Source organism: Phyllostomus hastatus, unplaced genomic scaffold, assembly GCF_019186645.2.
Source record: "Phyllostomus hastatus isolate PE091 unplaced genomic scaffold, TTU_PhHast_1.1 phas_contig_38, whole genome shotgun sequence".
NCBI classification, from domain to species: Eukaryota; Metazoa; Chordata; class Mammalia; order Chiroptera; family Phyllostomidae; genus Phyllostomus; species Phyllostomus hastatus.
This window is the reverse complement of record NW_025333869.1, coordinates 6477334-6490971: the sequence shown is the minus strand read 5'-3', so window position 1 is coordinate 6490971 and position 13638 is coordinate 6477334. Positions and strand designations below refer to the sequence as shown.

At 40.2% G+C, this 13638-nt stretch overlaps 1 protein-coding gene across 2 annotated transcripts in view; it reads right to left on the bottom strand.

Moving 5' to 3' along the window:
• Positions 1-13638, bottom strand: part of ALOX5 (arachidonate 5-lipoxygenase) — a 43434-nt gene that overhangs the window by 23389 nt on the left and 6407 nt on the right. Inside the window, exons 2-4 of one of the 2 annotated variants that reach the window (XM_045842266.1) lie at positions 13042-13240; positions 10008-10089; positions 2098-2220 (exon numbers count right to left, since the gene is read on the bottom strand). In XM_045842266.1, the coding sequence (XP_045698222.1) occupies positions 2098-2220; positions 10008-10089; positions 13042-13240 (404 nt within the window). The remainder of the gene's footprint in view (positions 1-2097; positions 2221-10007; positions 10090-13041; positions 13241-13638) is intronic. The other variant, XM_045842267.1, reaches the window with a different exon arrangement.

Sequence of the window (13638 nt, the reverse complement as noted above, 5' to 3'; positions counted from 1 at the left end):
TAGCCATTATGGGGATACGTGAGAAGGAAAGGTAATTGTGCATGTGTGTGAAGTGAGGGTCTATGAAGTGGCAGCAAAGGACCCTGAGAGGCCAGTTGGGTCACACTCATTTCATTTTGACAAAGTATACTCAGCACCTAGTCTATGGCAACTGCTGTGCTAGGCTCCTGAAATACAAAGATGACCATGACCTTAAGGAACACTGAGCAGATATAAGAAAGGCACAGTCTAGTCTTCATTTCACAATCCATTCATCCATCCACCATTTGCATATCTATTCACCTCTCTATCCCTTCATCATCCATCCATTCTTTGTCTCACCATCCATGAATCTACCCACTACCATCCATCCTTCCACCATTCATCCACCCTCCACAATCCATCTATCCTCTATCCATCCACCATCCAACCTTCTACCATTACCAAGCAAGGAGGCACTATTCCCCAAAGCAGTATCTTCTCCCGTGACTTCACTGTGCCTCCATTTTATCAGTTTCTTTTCCTGTCACAAGGGCGCCTGTTCTGTTTATCTCATTTTGGTCTGGGCTCTGCCTTACTAAAGCAACATGCTTTTGACTCAACAATGCCAGTCTCTGGGTGGGAATAAGACATTTAATTGCTGTGATGCTTCCAGGAAGCCAGATGTTGGGTACTGCTGCATTACCAACCCAGGCATTTGGTTTTAATTTTTCTCTCTAGTTGATCCCAATTATAGTGGTAATGGTGAGGAGGAATCCCCAGCTTTGGATCCAAATAGACCTAGATTCAAATCCTGGTTTTGCCAATTTCTGCCTAAATAATTTTAGGTAAGTTCTTTGACCTGGACCCAGTGGAATCTCAGTTTACTCATCTGGAAACACACTGCCTACTTCCTAAGGTTGCTGTGAAGGTTAAAATAGATGATTCTATGTAGAAAGCACCCACACCAAGGAGCTTGGCATTTAGCCAAGCCCTTGTTAAGTCAGGCCCTTACTACTACGCCCTCCCACTTAGATGCAGCTTTAGAGAGACAAATGCATATGGTCTTTATGATGCGAGGGGATTTTCTGTAGAGAATTATTGTGAGGCTGTGTATGTGTGTTTGTACAGTTCTTGCAAAATGTCCAAAGGACAAAGGTCTTACTCAGGCCTGGGCATGTGGCCTCCTGCACTTTCCTTTCAGAAGTCCAAACAAATAAAGCACCTTTCTCTAGGGGAGGAGCTATGCATCTAAATGAATGTTGCACAGAAACTGACTGGTTTGGTAGTTCTCCACCTGTTTTCTTCCCGATGCCCGCTGTGGGCCACAGTTCTACTCTGGGGTGGACTCAGCTCCTGGTTCTGGGGTCAGGAGGTGCTGGAGCTTCTCAGGGCATTCTAACCCTCTATCAAGTTGCAGAATGAGGATTTAAGGTTTTCTGGATTTCCATGCTTGTGAGAATTCCCTCAAGTGTCAAGGTACAGATTCATAGGTCCTTCTATTAGCCCTGGGATGGGACTGGAGCTCCATATTTTTAACAAGCACCCAGGAATCTCAGGGTTCAGCAAGCTTTAAAACTCCTGCAGTAATTTGGCCTCAAAGAGGAAGCATAACACCCTGATCTCTGCAATTTAGTAGCAAGGATCTTGGCCCGGGTATTTGACCTCCTTATTCCTCAGGTTCCTCATCTGCAAATGCCTACCTCATGGGGTTGTTGTGAAGGATGAATGGGGATAAGTAATGCATGCTAGGGATCAGCACAGGCATGGTGGCCATTATCACTGCAGAGCCCTGCCGTCTTGATGACAACCTGCATACTTTTTTCCCCTGAAGTGGCCATAGAGTGGATAAGATGTGGGTGGGAATGAGGCATTCCAAGGAAAGACATGCATTTTGAGGTGAAACATAGCTATCTGAAGTCTTCCAGGTTGTAACTGTTTTACGTAGAAGATATGCTGTGATTGTGCATTGAGAATCCACTCTATAATCAAGATATATTGAAAGGCTTTTGAAAAAAAGGTGTTTGGCTGAGCTGCTCCCTAAGCTCATGGGCCCCATGAGGAAAGGAGTGAGGGTCACACTTGCAGCCCTGGCCATGGGAGAAGCTGTCCAGTGTCCTTAAGTTCTCCTACACTTACGCTTTAGAGTAGTTCAGAACAAAGTCCACTCCTTTCTCACTATCAAACTGGATATCACGAGGTAAATCCTTGTGGCTTTTGGCATCAATACTCAAGGGGAATCCAGGGTTCCATTCCATCCATCTGAGCATACAAAAGGAGGAGAAAAATGGGTTAATGCCTTTGGGTTGGCACCTTAAGGTGAAGACTGTCTGTGTAGTCTGAGGATGTGCCTGCCATCAAGGTAACATATTATAGTTGAGGGTGCATCTGAAGGGGTGCTGGGACTCCTCCCAAGGCCCTGAGTCAGCCCACTTTGCTGTTCCTTGAGCATTATAGTGGGAGGCCTGATGCCTCCTCAACCTAAAACTGAGCTTACAGCAGAGGGATAGTGAGTGAATGCTAGGTGTGTACCACTGTATGAAAGGAAATGAAAAAGTAAGAATCAGAAGACCTAATTTATTTGAGGTGACACTGAACAGCAATGTCTCCAAATATTCTCCCCCAGCACAGAACTGCCTTGCTGGTCACCAAAATTACATTGTGGTGAAGGCTGCCCCACCATGCCTGACCTAGACATCAATGCCTCACCATCTTGGTCAATGCACCCTGAACTGTGTGTGGTGGTGGTGTGAGGTGGGAGCCAGGGGGTAGGGACACTTGTTATGGCTGAGCAGTAGGGTACACCAGGTGGCAGGTAGCTAAGTGTGCCTTCTGCTTCCATCAGGCACAGATAGCTGCCAATAGCAGGTTTAAGGCTTCTTAACATCATAATAGCTCCCCCTAACAAAGGACCATGCATTCTATTCAACCAAAGTTTTTGTATCCTGGTGTCCTTGAAACTAAACCCACAGCATTGGATATTTATATTTTGTTGTTTCAAGTTTTACTTTTGTCTTTGTTTATAGCAAAAACAAAACAAACTGTCAGTTTCTTTAGTGCAGGGAGAATGATCTTATATTTGTTTAAAAACCAAAATTTACATTCTGAGATTTCAGCTTTTCTAGGTATATTCTTAATGTTCCTTTCTTTTAAATAAATCTCTCTTATGAGAGGAAAGTAAAACATTGAGATATTTGGTCACAAAAGCCTTTACTGTTTCAGAAGAGGAAGAGCAAGAAATTGAAAACTTATTTGAAAAAATAATGAAAGAAAACTTGCCTAATTTGGCAAAGAGAGTAGACATACAAGTTCAGGAAGCACAAAGAATCCCAAACAAGTTGGACCCAAAGAGGACCACATCAAGACATATCATAATTAAAATGCCAGAGGTTAAAGATAAAGAGAGAATCCTAATAGTAAGAGAAAAGTAGGGAGATACTTACAAAGGAGTACCCACAAGACTATCAGCTGATTTCTCAAAAGAAACTTTGCAGGTAAGAAGGGACTGGAAAGATGTATTCCAAGTCATGAAAAGCGAGAACCTATGACCTAGCTTACTGTGTCAAGAAAAGCTATCATTTAGGATGGAAGGGAGGATAAAGTGCTTCTCAGATAAAGTAAAAGAGTTCATTATCACCAAGCCCTTATCACATGAAATGTTAAAGGGACTTACCTAAGAAAAAAAAGATCAAAACTATGAACATTAAAAAGACAACAAATTCACAACTATCAACAATTGAATATAAAAAAACAATCAAACTAAGCAAACAACTAGAACAGGAACAGAATCACAGGAATGGAGATCATTTGGAGGGTTATCGGCAGGGAAGAGGAAGAGACAGAATGGGTGAGAAGGTGCAGGGATTAAAAAGCATAATTGGTAAGTACAAAATAGATAGGGGGATGTTAAGAATAGTATAGGGAATGGTGAAGCCAAAGAACTTGTATACACATCCCATGCACATGAACTAAGGGGGTAATAACTGGAGGGAAGGGGTTACTGGGTGGAGGGGGACAATGGGGAAAAAATTGAGACAAACTGTAATAACATAAAATATACTGAAAAGTGATTAGTGCCAATAAAATTTAGTAAGGTGTCAGTACAAGGTAAATATTTTTAAAAATGAGTAATTTATCTTTATCCTAGCAATATTTACTTACAAACAGAAAAATACCCCACTCAGAGTTATGCAAGCTATAATTTCCCTAGTTATAAAGCAATTTGAAAGGAGAAAGACCTTCATGAAGAAAACTAGACATTGTCTTGAAAGAGCAGATTGAGTTCTCAGATGGAAAAAGCCCGATGATCACTAAAATGCCAGCACATAACATAATTCATATGTAATTCAAAACAATTCTCATGATGAAAATCTTTAAAAGAGTAGAGAAATAACAAAACAGTTATTAACATATATTAGAAAGTTATGATAATAAAAAAATGGTGCTGGGCTGTGGAGTAAAAAACAGACTAATACACAAAGTCCAGAATCAGACCTAAGAAAATGTGTGAGTATAATACAAAACTAGCTAATACTTATTGTGTGCTTTCTATGTGCCAAATAATATTGTGTGTTTTCATGGTTTAACCAATTTAATTCAGCAACCCTATGATGTAGTACTATTATTCTATCCACTTTGTAGATTGTGTGGGGACTGAGGCACAGAGAGATTCAACAACTTTCATAGGACACAAAGCAAGTGGCTCTAAGTGGAAGCTAAACCCAGGAACTGGCACCCAGAGCAGTAGAAAGAAATGTATTATATAATAAATGATATCGGAGACCTTGACTCTTACGTCACATTATGTATAAAAATACATGGCAGATGAAAAGAGGCCTAAAGTTAAAAAAAACAAAATTATAAAAATGTTAGATAAAAATATAGGAGTATTTATGTAACTTGGATGGGGAGGGCTTTCTAAACAAAGCAGGAAACCCAAAAGTTATAAAGGAAAAACAATATGCATGGTTTAGAAAATAACTAAAATCCTGTGAGGAAAGCAACAGAAGACAAATGACATGCTATACATATACCAAAGGGACACCATCCTAACATGTAAATAGGCACTTCAAAGTAAGGCAATGCAGGGATGCTTAACACACCAGTGGTCAGGGAAACACAGATTAAAACAATGGATCTTAGGGGTTTCCAGAATGTCAAAATTTTTAAAGATCAGTATCACCAGGTATTGGCAAAAGTGTGGGTTCAAGTACATTTTTAGAAACAATTGGTGGGACTGCAAATTACTTAGAAATTTTGGGAAAGGATTTTTGCCAATATTTCTTAAAGTGAAAAATATTGATTTGACCCAGCAAGGTGAGTTCTGGATATTAATCTGACAGTAATTAAAACACGGTACATCAGGATATTTGTACATGTTTGCTTCTTGCAGCACTATGTGTAATACCAAAAACAAACAAAGACACAAAAGGGAAACAACATAAATGTCCATTGATAGGGGAATGGTTGAATAAGTTAAGATACTTTCATATAAAGCATGAAATATGCGGTAATTTAAGGAGGAAGAAAATGGTGAGATACTACTTCACAGCCTAGATTGGTAAAATGAAAATGCCTCAAAGTGCAAAGTCTGTTCATGATGTAGGGAAATAGTAACTTTCAGAAACAGCTGCTAGAGGTGAAAATTGGCAGAAAACCCTTGAAAAACAATTGGCAATATCTAGAAAACTTTAAATGTGGTCTACAACCCTGCAAGCCTACTTCTAGGAATATTCCCTAGAATAACTGTTCTATGAGAGCGCCAGATGATGTATGAGAAGTGTCATTGAAGTGTAGCATGTAATAACCAGAAGTTAAAAACAGCCCACATGTCTATCAGCAGGAGAGTGGGTGAGCATGGTGGTTTATTCATAAGATGGTATGCTATACAGAAGCTAAAATGATGGATGACACCTATCCATGTCAACTGGATGCTTTTTAAAACAATGATGAATGAAAAAAAGTAAGGCACAGAATGATTATGTTAAATAATGTAGATTAAAAACTACGATACCATGCATAGCTCTATGTGTGTGTGTGTTCGGGTACCACACAGATACATGAAGTCACAGTGAGAGAATGTGGGTATTGAGTTATGACCTGTGTGGACTTCATCATCTCCCTACCTGGCTGATTGAGTGATGAGGGCCAGCTGGACTTGCCAGCTCTCTGGCATATTAGAGACTATTCTTAGTTGTGACTGTACTTCCAAACTCTAATCTGGAAGCCTGAGAGTTCATGTGAAAGAGGAAGTCCAAGATTATGCAGACTGCACAAAGTCAGCATTTCCTGAACAGAAACGGGTGGGGGTGGGTCTGAAAAGGAAAGATTAGTAGAAGGAGGAAGAAAAACAATTGACAATTAGATCTGTTAGAAGGGGGCAAACTGTCTTGCCAGAAAAACCTTCTGCCCGATCCCCCTAGACCCTCCCAAAGCCCTTTTCACAGGAAAAGTAGTCTTCTTGTAAAAGACTACTACAGGAACTCAAACCTGCAACGTTTTGGTGTATGGGACAATGCTCCAACCAACTGAGCCACCTGGCCAGGGTTGAGCTAAAGATAGTTTTGAGGCTGGGGCAACCAGTAAGGATTTCTCGACCACTTACAGCACCACTGCTGGCTCCCCGAAAGTGGGGGAAAGGATAAAAAGCTAACAGACAAGAGACACTTTTAAAAACTAGAAAAGTTAAAAAAAGATGCTACCTAGTTGCAGCAAGAATTAGTGAAATTGGGTACCCATACACTGCTTATGAAAACTGGTTAAGGTTTTTGAAAAGAAATTTGTCAGCATATACTAATCACTTACACTATTCGCTTTAGTAATTTCATTTCTGGGCACCGATCCTAAGGAAATATTTAAAAATGCACAAAATTTCCATAAAGGTTTTCACATTGTTTATAAAAAAAATTAGAAATCTCTGAAATGTCCAGTTAGAATGGTGTTTAAGTAAATTATGGTGCATCCATACAATAGAATTTAATATAAAACCTAGAACAATATTTGTGATGAGATTTTTAAAATATGAGGGAAATATTTCTGTTAAATCTCTAAGAGAAAAAGAGGATGTCAAAATATGTATATATAGTACAATCCCAAATGAGTAAGAGGGAAAATAAATGAATTACAGGTATTTTTCTGCTTTTATATTATTCTCCTTCCATTACTTTATTGGATTAACCACCGCTGCCCCCCCACCGCCCCAAACTACTACATATCCCTTGTGAGAAGTTAAACTATGGAGGAATAGGTAGAAAAGTGTAATGGCCATCACTCCATCAAAGCCTCTCCACACCTCAGGTAATCATGTTGACTATTTAGCATGATTCCTTCCACTCCTTTCTCTTGAAAAGAATCTCAAGCTCAAATGTCTCCAGGGGCCAAAGCAGGAAACTAAAAGAAAAAAAGCCTTGATATAAACATTAAACAGGTGTGGACTGAGGAAACCTGGGGAATAAACACCCCTCTTGACTCAAAACTCCACAATGATCCATCAAACACATTTAAGGGCTGGATACAACCCACTGTCTACCAGTCTCCACATGAGCACTCTAGATCATGTATTATTATTTTTACTATTATTGCTATTTTTAATCCTTACCTGAGGATACGTTAATTGATTTTAGAGAGAGAGAAACATTGATGTGAGAAACATCGATCAGTTGCCTCCAGTACATGCCCCAATTAGAGACTGAACCCATAACCTAGGTATGTGTCCTGGCTGGAAATTGAACCCACAACTTTTTGGTGTACAAGATAACACTCCAAACAACTGAGCTGGCCAAGGCTATTATTTTTAAAAAATAATTACTGAGATGTAATTTACATACCATAAAATTCACCCCTTATAATTATCCAGTTAACAGGTTCTTAGTATATTCACAGAGTTGTGCATCTATCACCATAATCTAATTTTGGAATACTCTTGTCTCAGGTAGAAATCTTGTACCTATTAATAGTCACTCCCCATCCCCCATCTCCAACTTCCAGCCCTAGGCAGCCACTAATCTATTAGTCTGTGTCCATAGATTTGCCTGTTTGGACATTTCATATAAATAGAATCATATAATATGTGTTTTATTGTAAATTACTTTTCCATTTAGCAGAATGTTTCTGAGGTTCATTCATGGGTTAGCATGTATCCATGGCTCATTAATTTTTAATGCCAAATAATATTCCATTATATGAATAGATCACATTTGTTTATCCATTCATCAGCTAGTGGAATTTAGGTTGTTTCCACTTTGGGGTTATTATGAATGTATTGGGTTAATATATTGATTTAACATGTATGTGTGTGTACAATTTTTTATGTGTAGAAATGTTTCTATTACTCTGTGTAGATACTGAGGAGTAGAATTACTAGGTTATATGGTAACCCTGATTAAGATTTTGAGAAACTGCTAAACTTTTTCAAAGTGGCTATATCATTTTACATTCTACCAACAAAGTATGAATTTCTCCACATCCTTGGCAGTACTTGTTATTGTCTGTCCTTTTTATTCTAGTCATCCTAGTCCATGTGAAGTGGTACTTCATGGTGCTGTCACAATGACCAATAATGTTGGGCATCTTTCCATGTGATTATTTTTGGAGAAGTGCTTATTCATTTCCTTTTATAGCTAAAATATGCATATATTCCATTATATAGTTATACCACATTCACCAGTTAATGGACGTTTAGGTTGAATTCACCTTTTCCTATTATGGACAATGCTGCTATAAACATTCATGTACGAGTTTTTCTGTATACATATATTTTCATTTTTCTTGGGTATATGCTAAGGTGTAGAATTGTACCATTTTACATTCTCACCAGTAGTATATGAGGGCTCGCTCTTCTCCACATCCTTGCAAACACATGTTATTTTAACCCATTCTGTGGATGGTCTTTTCATTTTCTTGAAGGTATAGTTTGAAGCATAAAAGTTTTACAGTTTGATGACATCAATTTACCTATTTTGCTTTTGTTGCTTATGCTTTCGTTGTCACCTCTAAAAATCCTTTGCCATAGGTAAGTTCTCTTTGTAATTTTTTTAGGGATCTCCTGGCAATTCCACTTCTGGGTATTTATCCAAAACACTAATTGAAAAAGATATATGTATCCCTATGTTAATTGCAATATTACTTACAATAGTCAAGATATGGAAGCAACCTAAGTATCTATCAATAGATGACTGGATAAAGAAAATGTGGTACAAATATACAATGGAATATTACCTGTCCATAAAAAAGAATGAAATCTTACCATTTGCAAGAACGTCAATGGACCTAGAGGGTATTATGCTAAGTGAAATAAGCCTGAGAGAGAAAAATGCCATATGATTTCAGTTATATGTGGAATCTAAAGAAAAAATAAACAAATAGGAACAGGCTTACAGATACAGAGAACAAATTTATGGTTGCCAGATGCGAGGGGCATGGGGGATTAATTGGGTGAAAAAGAGGAAGATACTATGAAGTACAAATTGGTAGTTACAAAATAGTCAATGACAGCATAGGAAATATAGTCAATGATATCATGATAACACTCATAGTGCCAGGTTGGTATAGACTTATCAAGGGGATCACTTCGTAAATTATATAAATGTCTATCCACTATGCTGTATGCATGAAACTACATAAAATAATATTGAATGTCAACTGTAACTTTTAAAAAATCCTTTTCAAAATCCAAAGTCATGAAGGTTTACCCATGTTTTCTTCAAAACTTTATAGTTATAGCTCTTCCTTTTAGCTGTTTGATCCATTTGAAGTTAATTTATGTATGTGGTGTGAGATAAGGTTCAGCTTTATTGTTTTACATGTAGTTATTCATCTGTCCCATTTGTTCAAAAGACTGTTGTTCTTTCACTGAATTGTCTCCCTACCTCTGTGGCAAATTAATTTGCCATAAATGTAAGGGTTTATTTCTGAGCTTTCAATTCTATTCCATTGTCTATCCTTAGGCCCATACCATACTACTTAGATTACTGAAGCGGTGTAGTAATTTTGATATTGAGAAATGTGAGCCCTTTAAAAGCCCTTCAAGTTGGTCTGATGTCATAACTCACCTGTACTGTTTCTGCCGTGTTTCTAGTTCTTTACGTCTGTGCTGCTTGAGAATGTGAATTTGGTCATCACGGGGCAACTTTGCTGTGAGGAAAAGACAAATGTAAGAAGAGCCATAGAAATAATTATAACAAGGTCCAATATTAAGGTTTCCCTCAGACTCCCTGCTCATGCTAAGTGCTTTATATGAGTCACCTGTTTAAGCCTCAGAACATTCCCCTATTTTATTAAATAGGACTCTGAGAGGTTGAATAGCTCTGCCCTTGAACTTTACTCAAGGTCACATACCTAATCAGTGGATTTTCAACACAAGACTCAAATCCCATACTCTTAGTCACTCTTTTCACAAAAGATGAAACCAGTTTCTCCTCCTTCTGCCTGCTCACCCAGCAAGCCTGGTGGCCCTGCACTTTGGGGCCTGAGGATCATGTCCAGATGCATGAGCCAAGCTTCTTTCACTTTGGGCTTTACAAGGACAGGCCAATAACTCTGTCTCCCTCCTACAGGGACTGCTCTGTGCCTCAAAGCACCTGCAGTAGGTGTGACCTTTCTCCAGGTACTAATAAGCCCCAGGCTTAGAGGGTGAAGTGAGAATTCCCAGGCACACAGACAGCCATGTCCTCCCTCTGAGTTATAGTCCTTCAAGGGGAATATTATGACCCCTTTTTGTCAGAGGGTAAATAGGCTCCCTAGTAATAAATATCCCTGGGATGTACCCCTAACTGGGCAGTTCTCCAAATGTCAAGTCTGTTGCTTCACTTTCCAGAATCACAGACATCCAGGCCCAAACAGCCATTTGTGATGTCACAGTAGGGCTTGGGCTCCAGGGCCCCCCATGCAGAGGGGCTGTGGGCAGGCTTGGTCTACATAGTTACCAGTTAGTTGAAGTCCCATTTTTTGCTGAAAAAGAAAAGAACCTAAAATCTGCTATCTAAAGCAAGACCCTCAAGTGTGCAGACCCCAATCTGGCACTTCCACAATAGGGCATTCTTCATACATAAGAATCAGCTGGCCTGATATGGAGGAGGAGGGAGGCAAGTGGCAACAATCAGCCAATGCTTGGAGCTCTCTGAGTGACTCTTCCTTGCATGCCAGCTTCTTAGCATGTGTGAGTCACATCTGGTCCTGGGCAAATTTCTACCTGCTTCAAGTCATGGTCCTTCAGTTTGCTCATTCATACTCTAGACCAGGAGCAATCAATCTTCAGATGCTGTGTGTCCACAGAATGAGGAGGAGTACAGTTGCTTCCATCAATGGCACCGTATAGTATTCCTTGTTACAACACGCTTCCTATCATTAGTTCATTGGTTCTTTACAGAGATTCCGCAGAGTAGGTAAAACAAGAATAACTGTTCCCATTTTTTAACTATGAAAATCAAGACAAGGGAGGAAAAAGTTCTCCTCTACCAAGTGTTCTTAAACTACCAGACCAGCCACATCCCACTCTTTCTGACATGGAATTTAACTTAGGAAGCCAAACTCCAAGAATATTTTTGAACTGAATGACTGGAGCTAGAGGATTTTTTCCCCCTGACCTCATGGAAGGAAAAATCACAAAATTTTCTCTGATGTTGGCCATTGGACAGTAGTGTGGGCTAAGAACTGTTGGGTGCTGGTAAGAACAGAGACTGAGAGTAAGTATTTACAGACTCTTAGAGAAATTTACCAGAAAAATTCTATGACTGTTGCATCTGATAATAAAAACAGGGCATGTATTTTGAATGTTTTTGGCTTGGTTTTTATTTCATTTATAGTAGTTAATTTTTATTGTATTTTACAAAAATATCAGTCTGTGATGGAATGGAAGTTTTAAAAATCTGACCCTTCACCACAGAGACCTGCAAAAGCATTATTATCAGCCCCCCTTTCAGGTGAGCTCTGGAATTCCTGCCACTCAAATTCCTTGACTGTATTTACTGCTTTCCCTTAACTAATGGTATAAAGGGTAATCATGATCCTACCTATCCCCACCCTGCCCTTAGACACCTGCTCCACTCCTGAAATGAAAGATGAGATGACTTTGAAGCCAGCTCAGAGGAAAGAAGAGGGGCTCAGGTCCATTATGAGTATAAGGACAATAACCATGGTTCCCATGTATTGGGCAATTACTGGGCCAAGCACTGTGTGTTGTGCTTTATTATATCCTCTTACTAGATCCCCACCCTGACCCTAAAAATAGGCATTATTATCTCCATTTCACCTGTAAGGAAGCCAAGGCAACTTGCTCTAGGTCACAGAGGTTTGTTTAAGTGACAGTGCCCAAGTCTCCATTCAAGCCCAGGTGTTCCCCTTTTAAAGCCCACACTCTAGGACACTACCTACTATTTTGGAATTAAGCTTCATTCTTAGTCCTCTGTATAGACACCATAGGGAACTGGACAGAGTTGGCATCTGTATGTTGGATCTGAAATCACCGATTTCTCCAGGAAGCACCTGGTTGGACTTAGAAACATAAGAATCATGAGTCTCTGCTCCTCCATCAGGCAACAGGGAAGCCTGCAGTGACCTGCCATTCCTGCTTTCCATGAGAATTGCTTGGGGAATAGGAATGAACTATCTCTGCAGTTTTTTAAAGAAATCCAACATGGAACACGAAGAGAGGAAAGGCAGTTCTGCACCAGGGATCCAGGATTCTTTTTTTTTTTTTTTTTTTTTAAAGATTTTATTTATTTACTTTTAAAGAGGGAAAGGAGGGAGAAAGAGAGAGAGAGAGAAACATTAATGTGCGGTTGCTGGGGGTCATGGCCTGGAACCCAGACATGTACCCTGACTGGGAATCGAACCTGCGACACTTGGGTTCGCAGCCTGTGCTCAATCCACTGAGCTACGCCAGCCAGGTGGATCCAGGACTCTTGACAGAGGCAATATCTTGGGGGGACATGTGGAAGGTTAGGGCTGCCAGGTGAAAATCCATAAGCAGGCCAGAAATGGGCACTGTTATTATTCCCACGGATACAGTTCTTTGAAGAAGGGGGATATGCAAACCCTCTCTGTTCCTGAGAGGCTCAGGGAGTGAAAGGGGCCTAAGCTGCTTACCTCGTCCATCTCGTAGGACAATCTCACCCTCACCAGTAATCCAGCGGTAGCAGGGGAACTCGATGTAATCCCCATAAGGTGTTTTCAGCGTGATATACTTCAGGTACCAGTCATCATGAAGCCAGTACTTGCGCTTCTCAATTTTGACCAGCTGGATGTCACCCAGTTCTTCATCCACTGTCACATCATAAGAATCAACCTAAGAAGGAGAAAAGGCAAATGGGACTCTTTGAGGTCTTCCGGGCATGTGTATTACCCTGAGTTCATTTAGCCAGGATGTCTGCAGAATGCCTGCCTCCCCAACAGCTCTGTGTTGGGCCTGTGCCATTGCCCTTGGGGTGACCTGTGTATCTGCAGCTCTCAAAGGCAGATGGGAAGAAAGGGTGAGGGCTCCAGCACTGCACTGGGCCTGTCAGAAGCCAGCAGGTTTGGGAAGCCCTGGACTCCATACCCCTTGGGCACTTTCTAAACCAGATTCACCAATCCTGGAGCTTTTTTCTTGGTGACAGGACCTAGAGTAAAGTAAACAGGGATGTTCATGCTGCATGCAGCCCCAGGCATCCCTAATCCCTCTCCTGCCAAGCCACCAGCAGAACC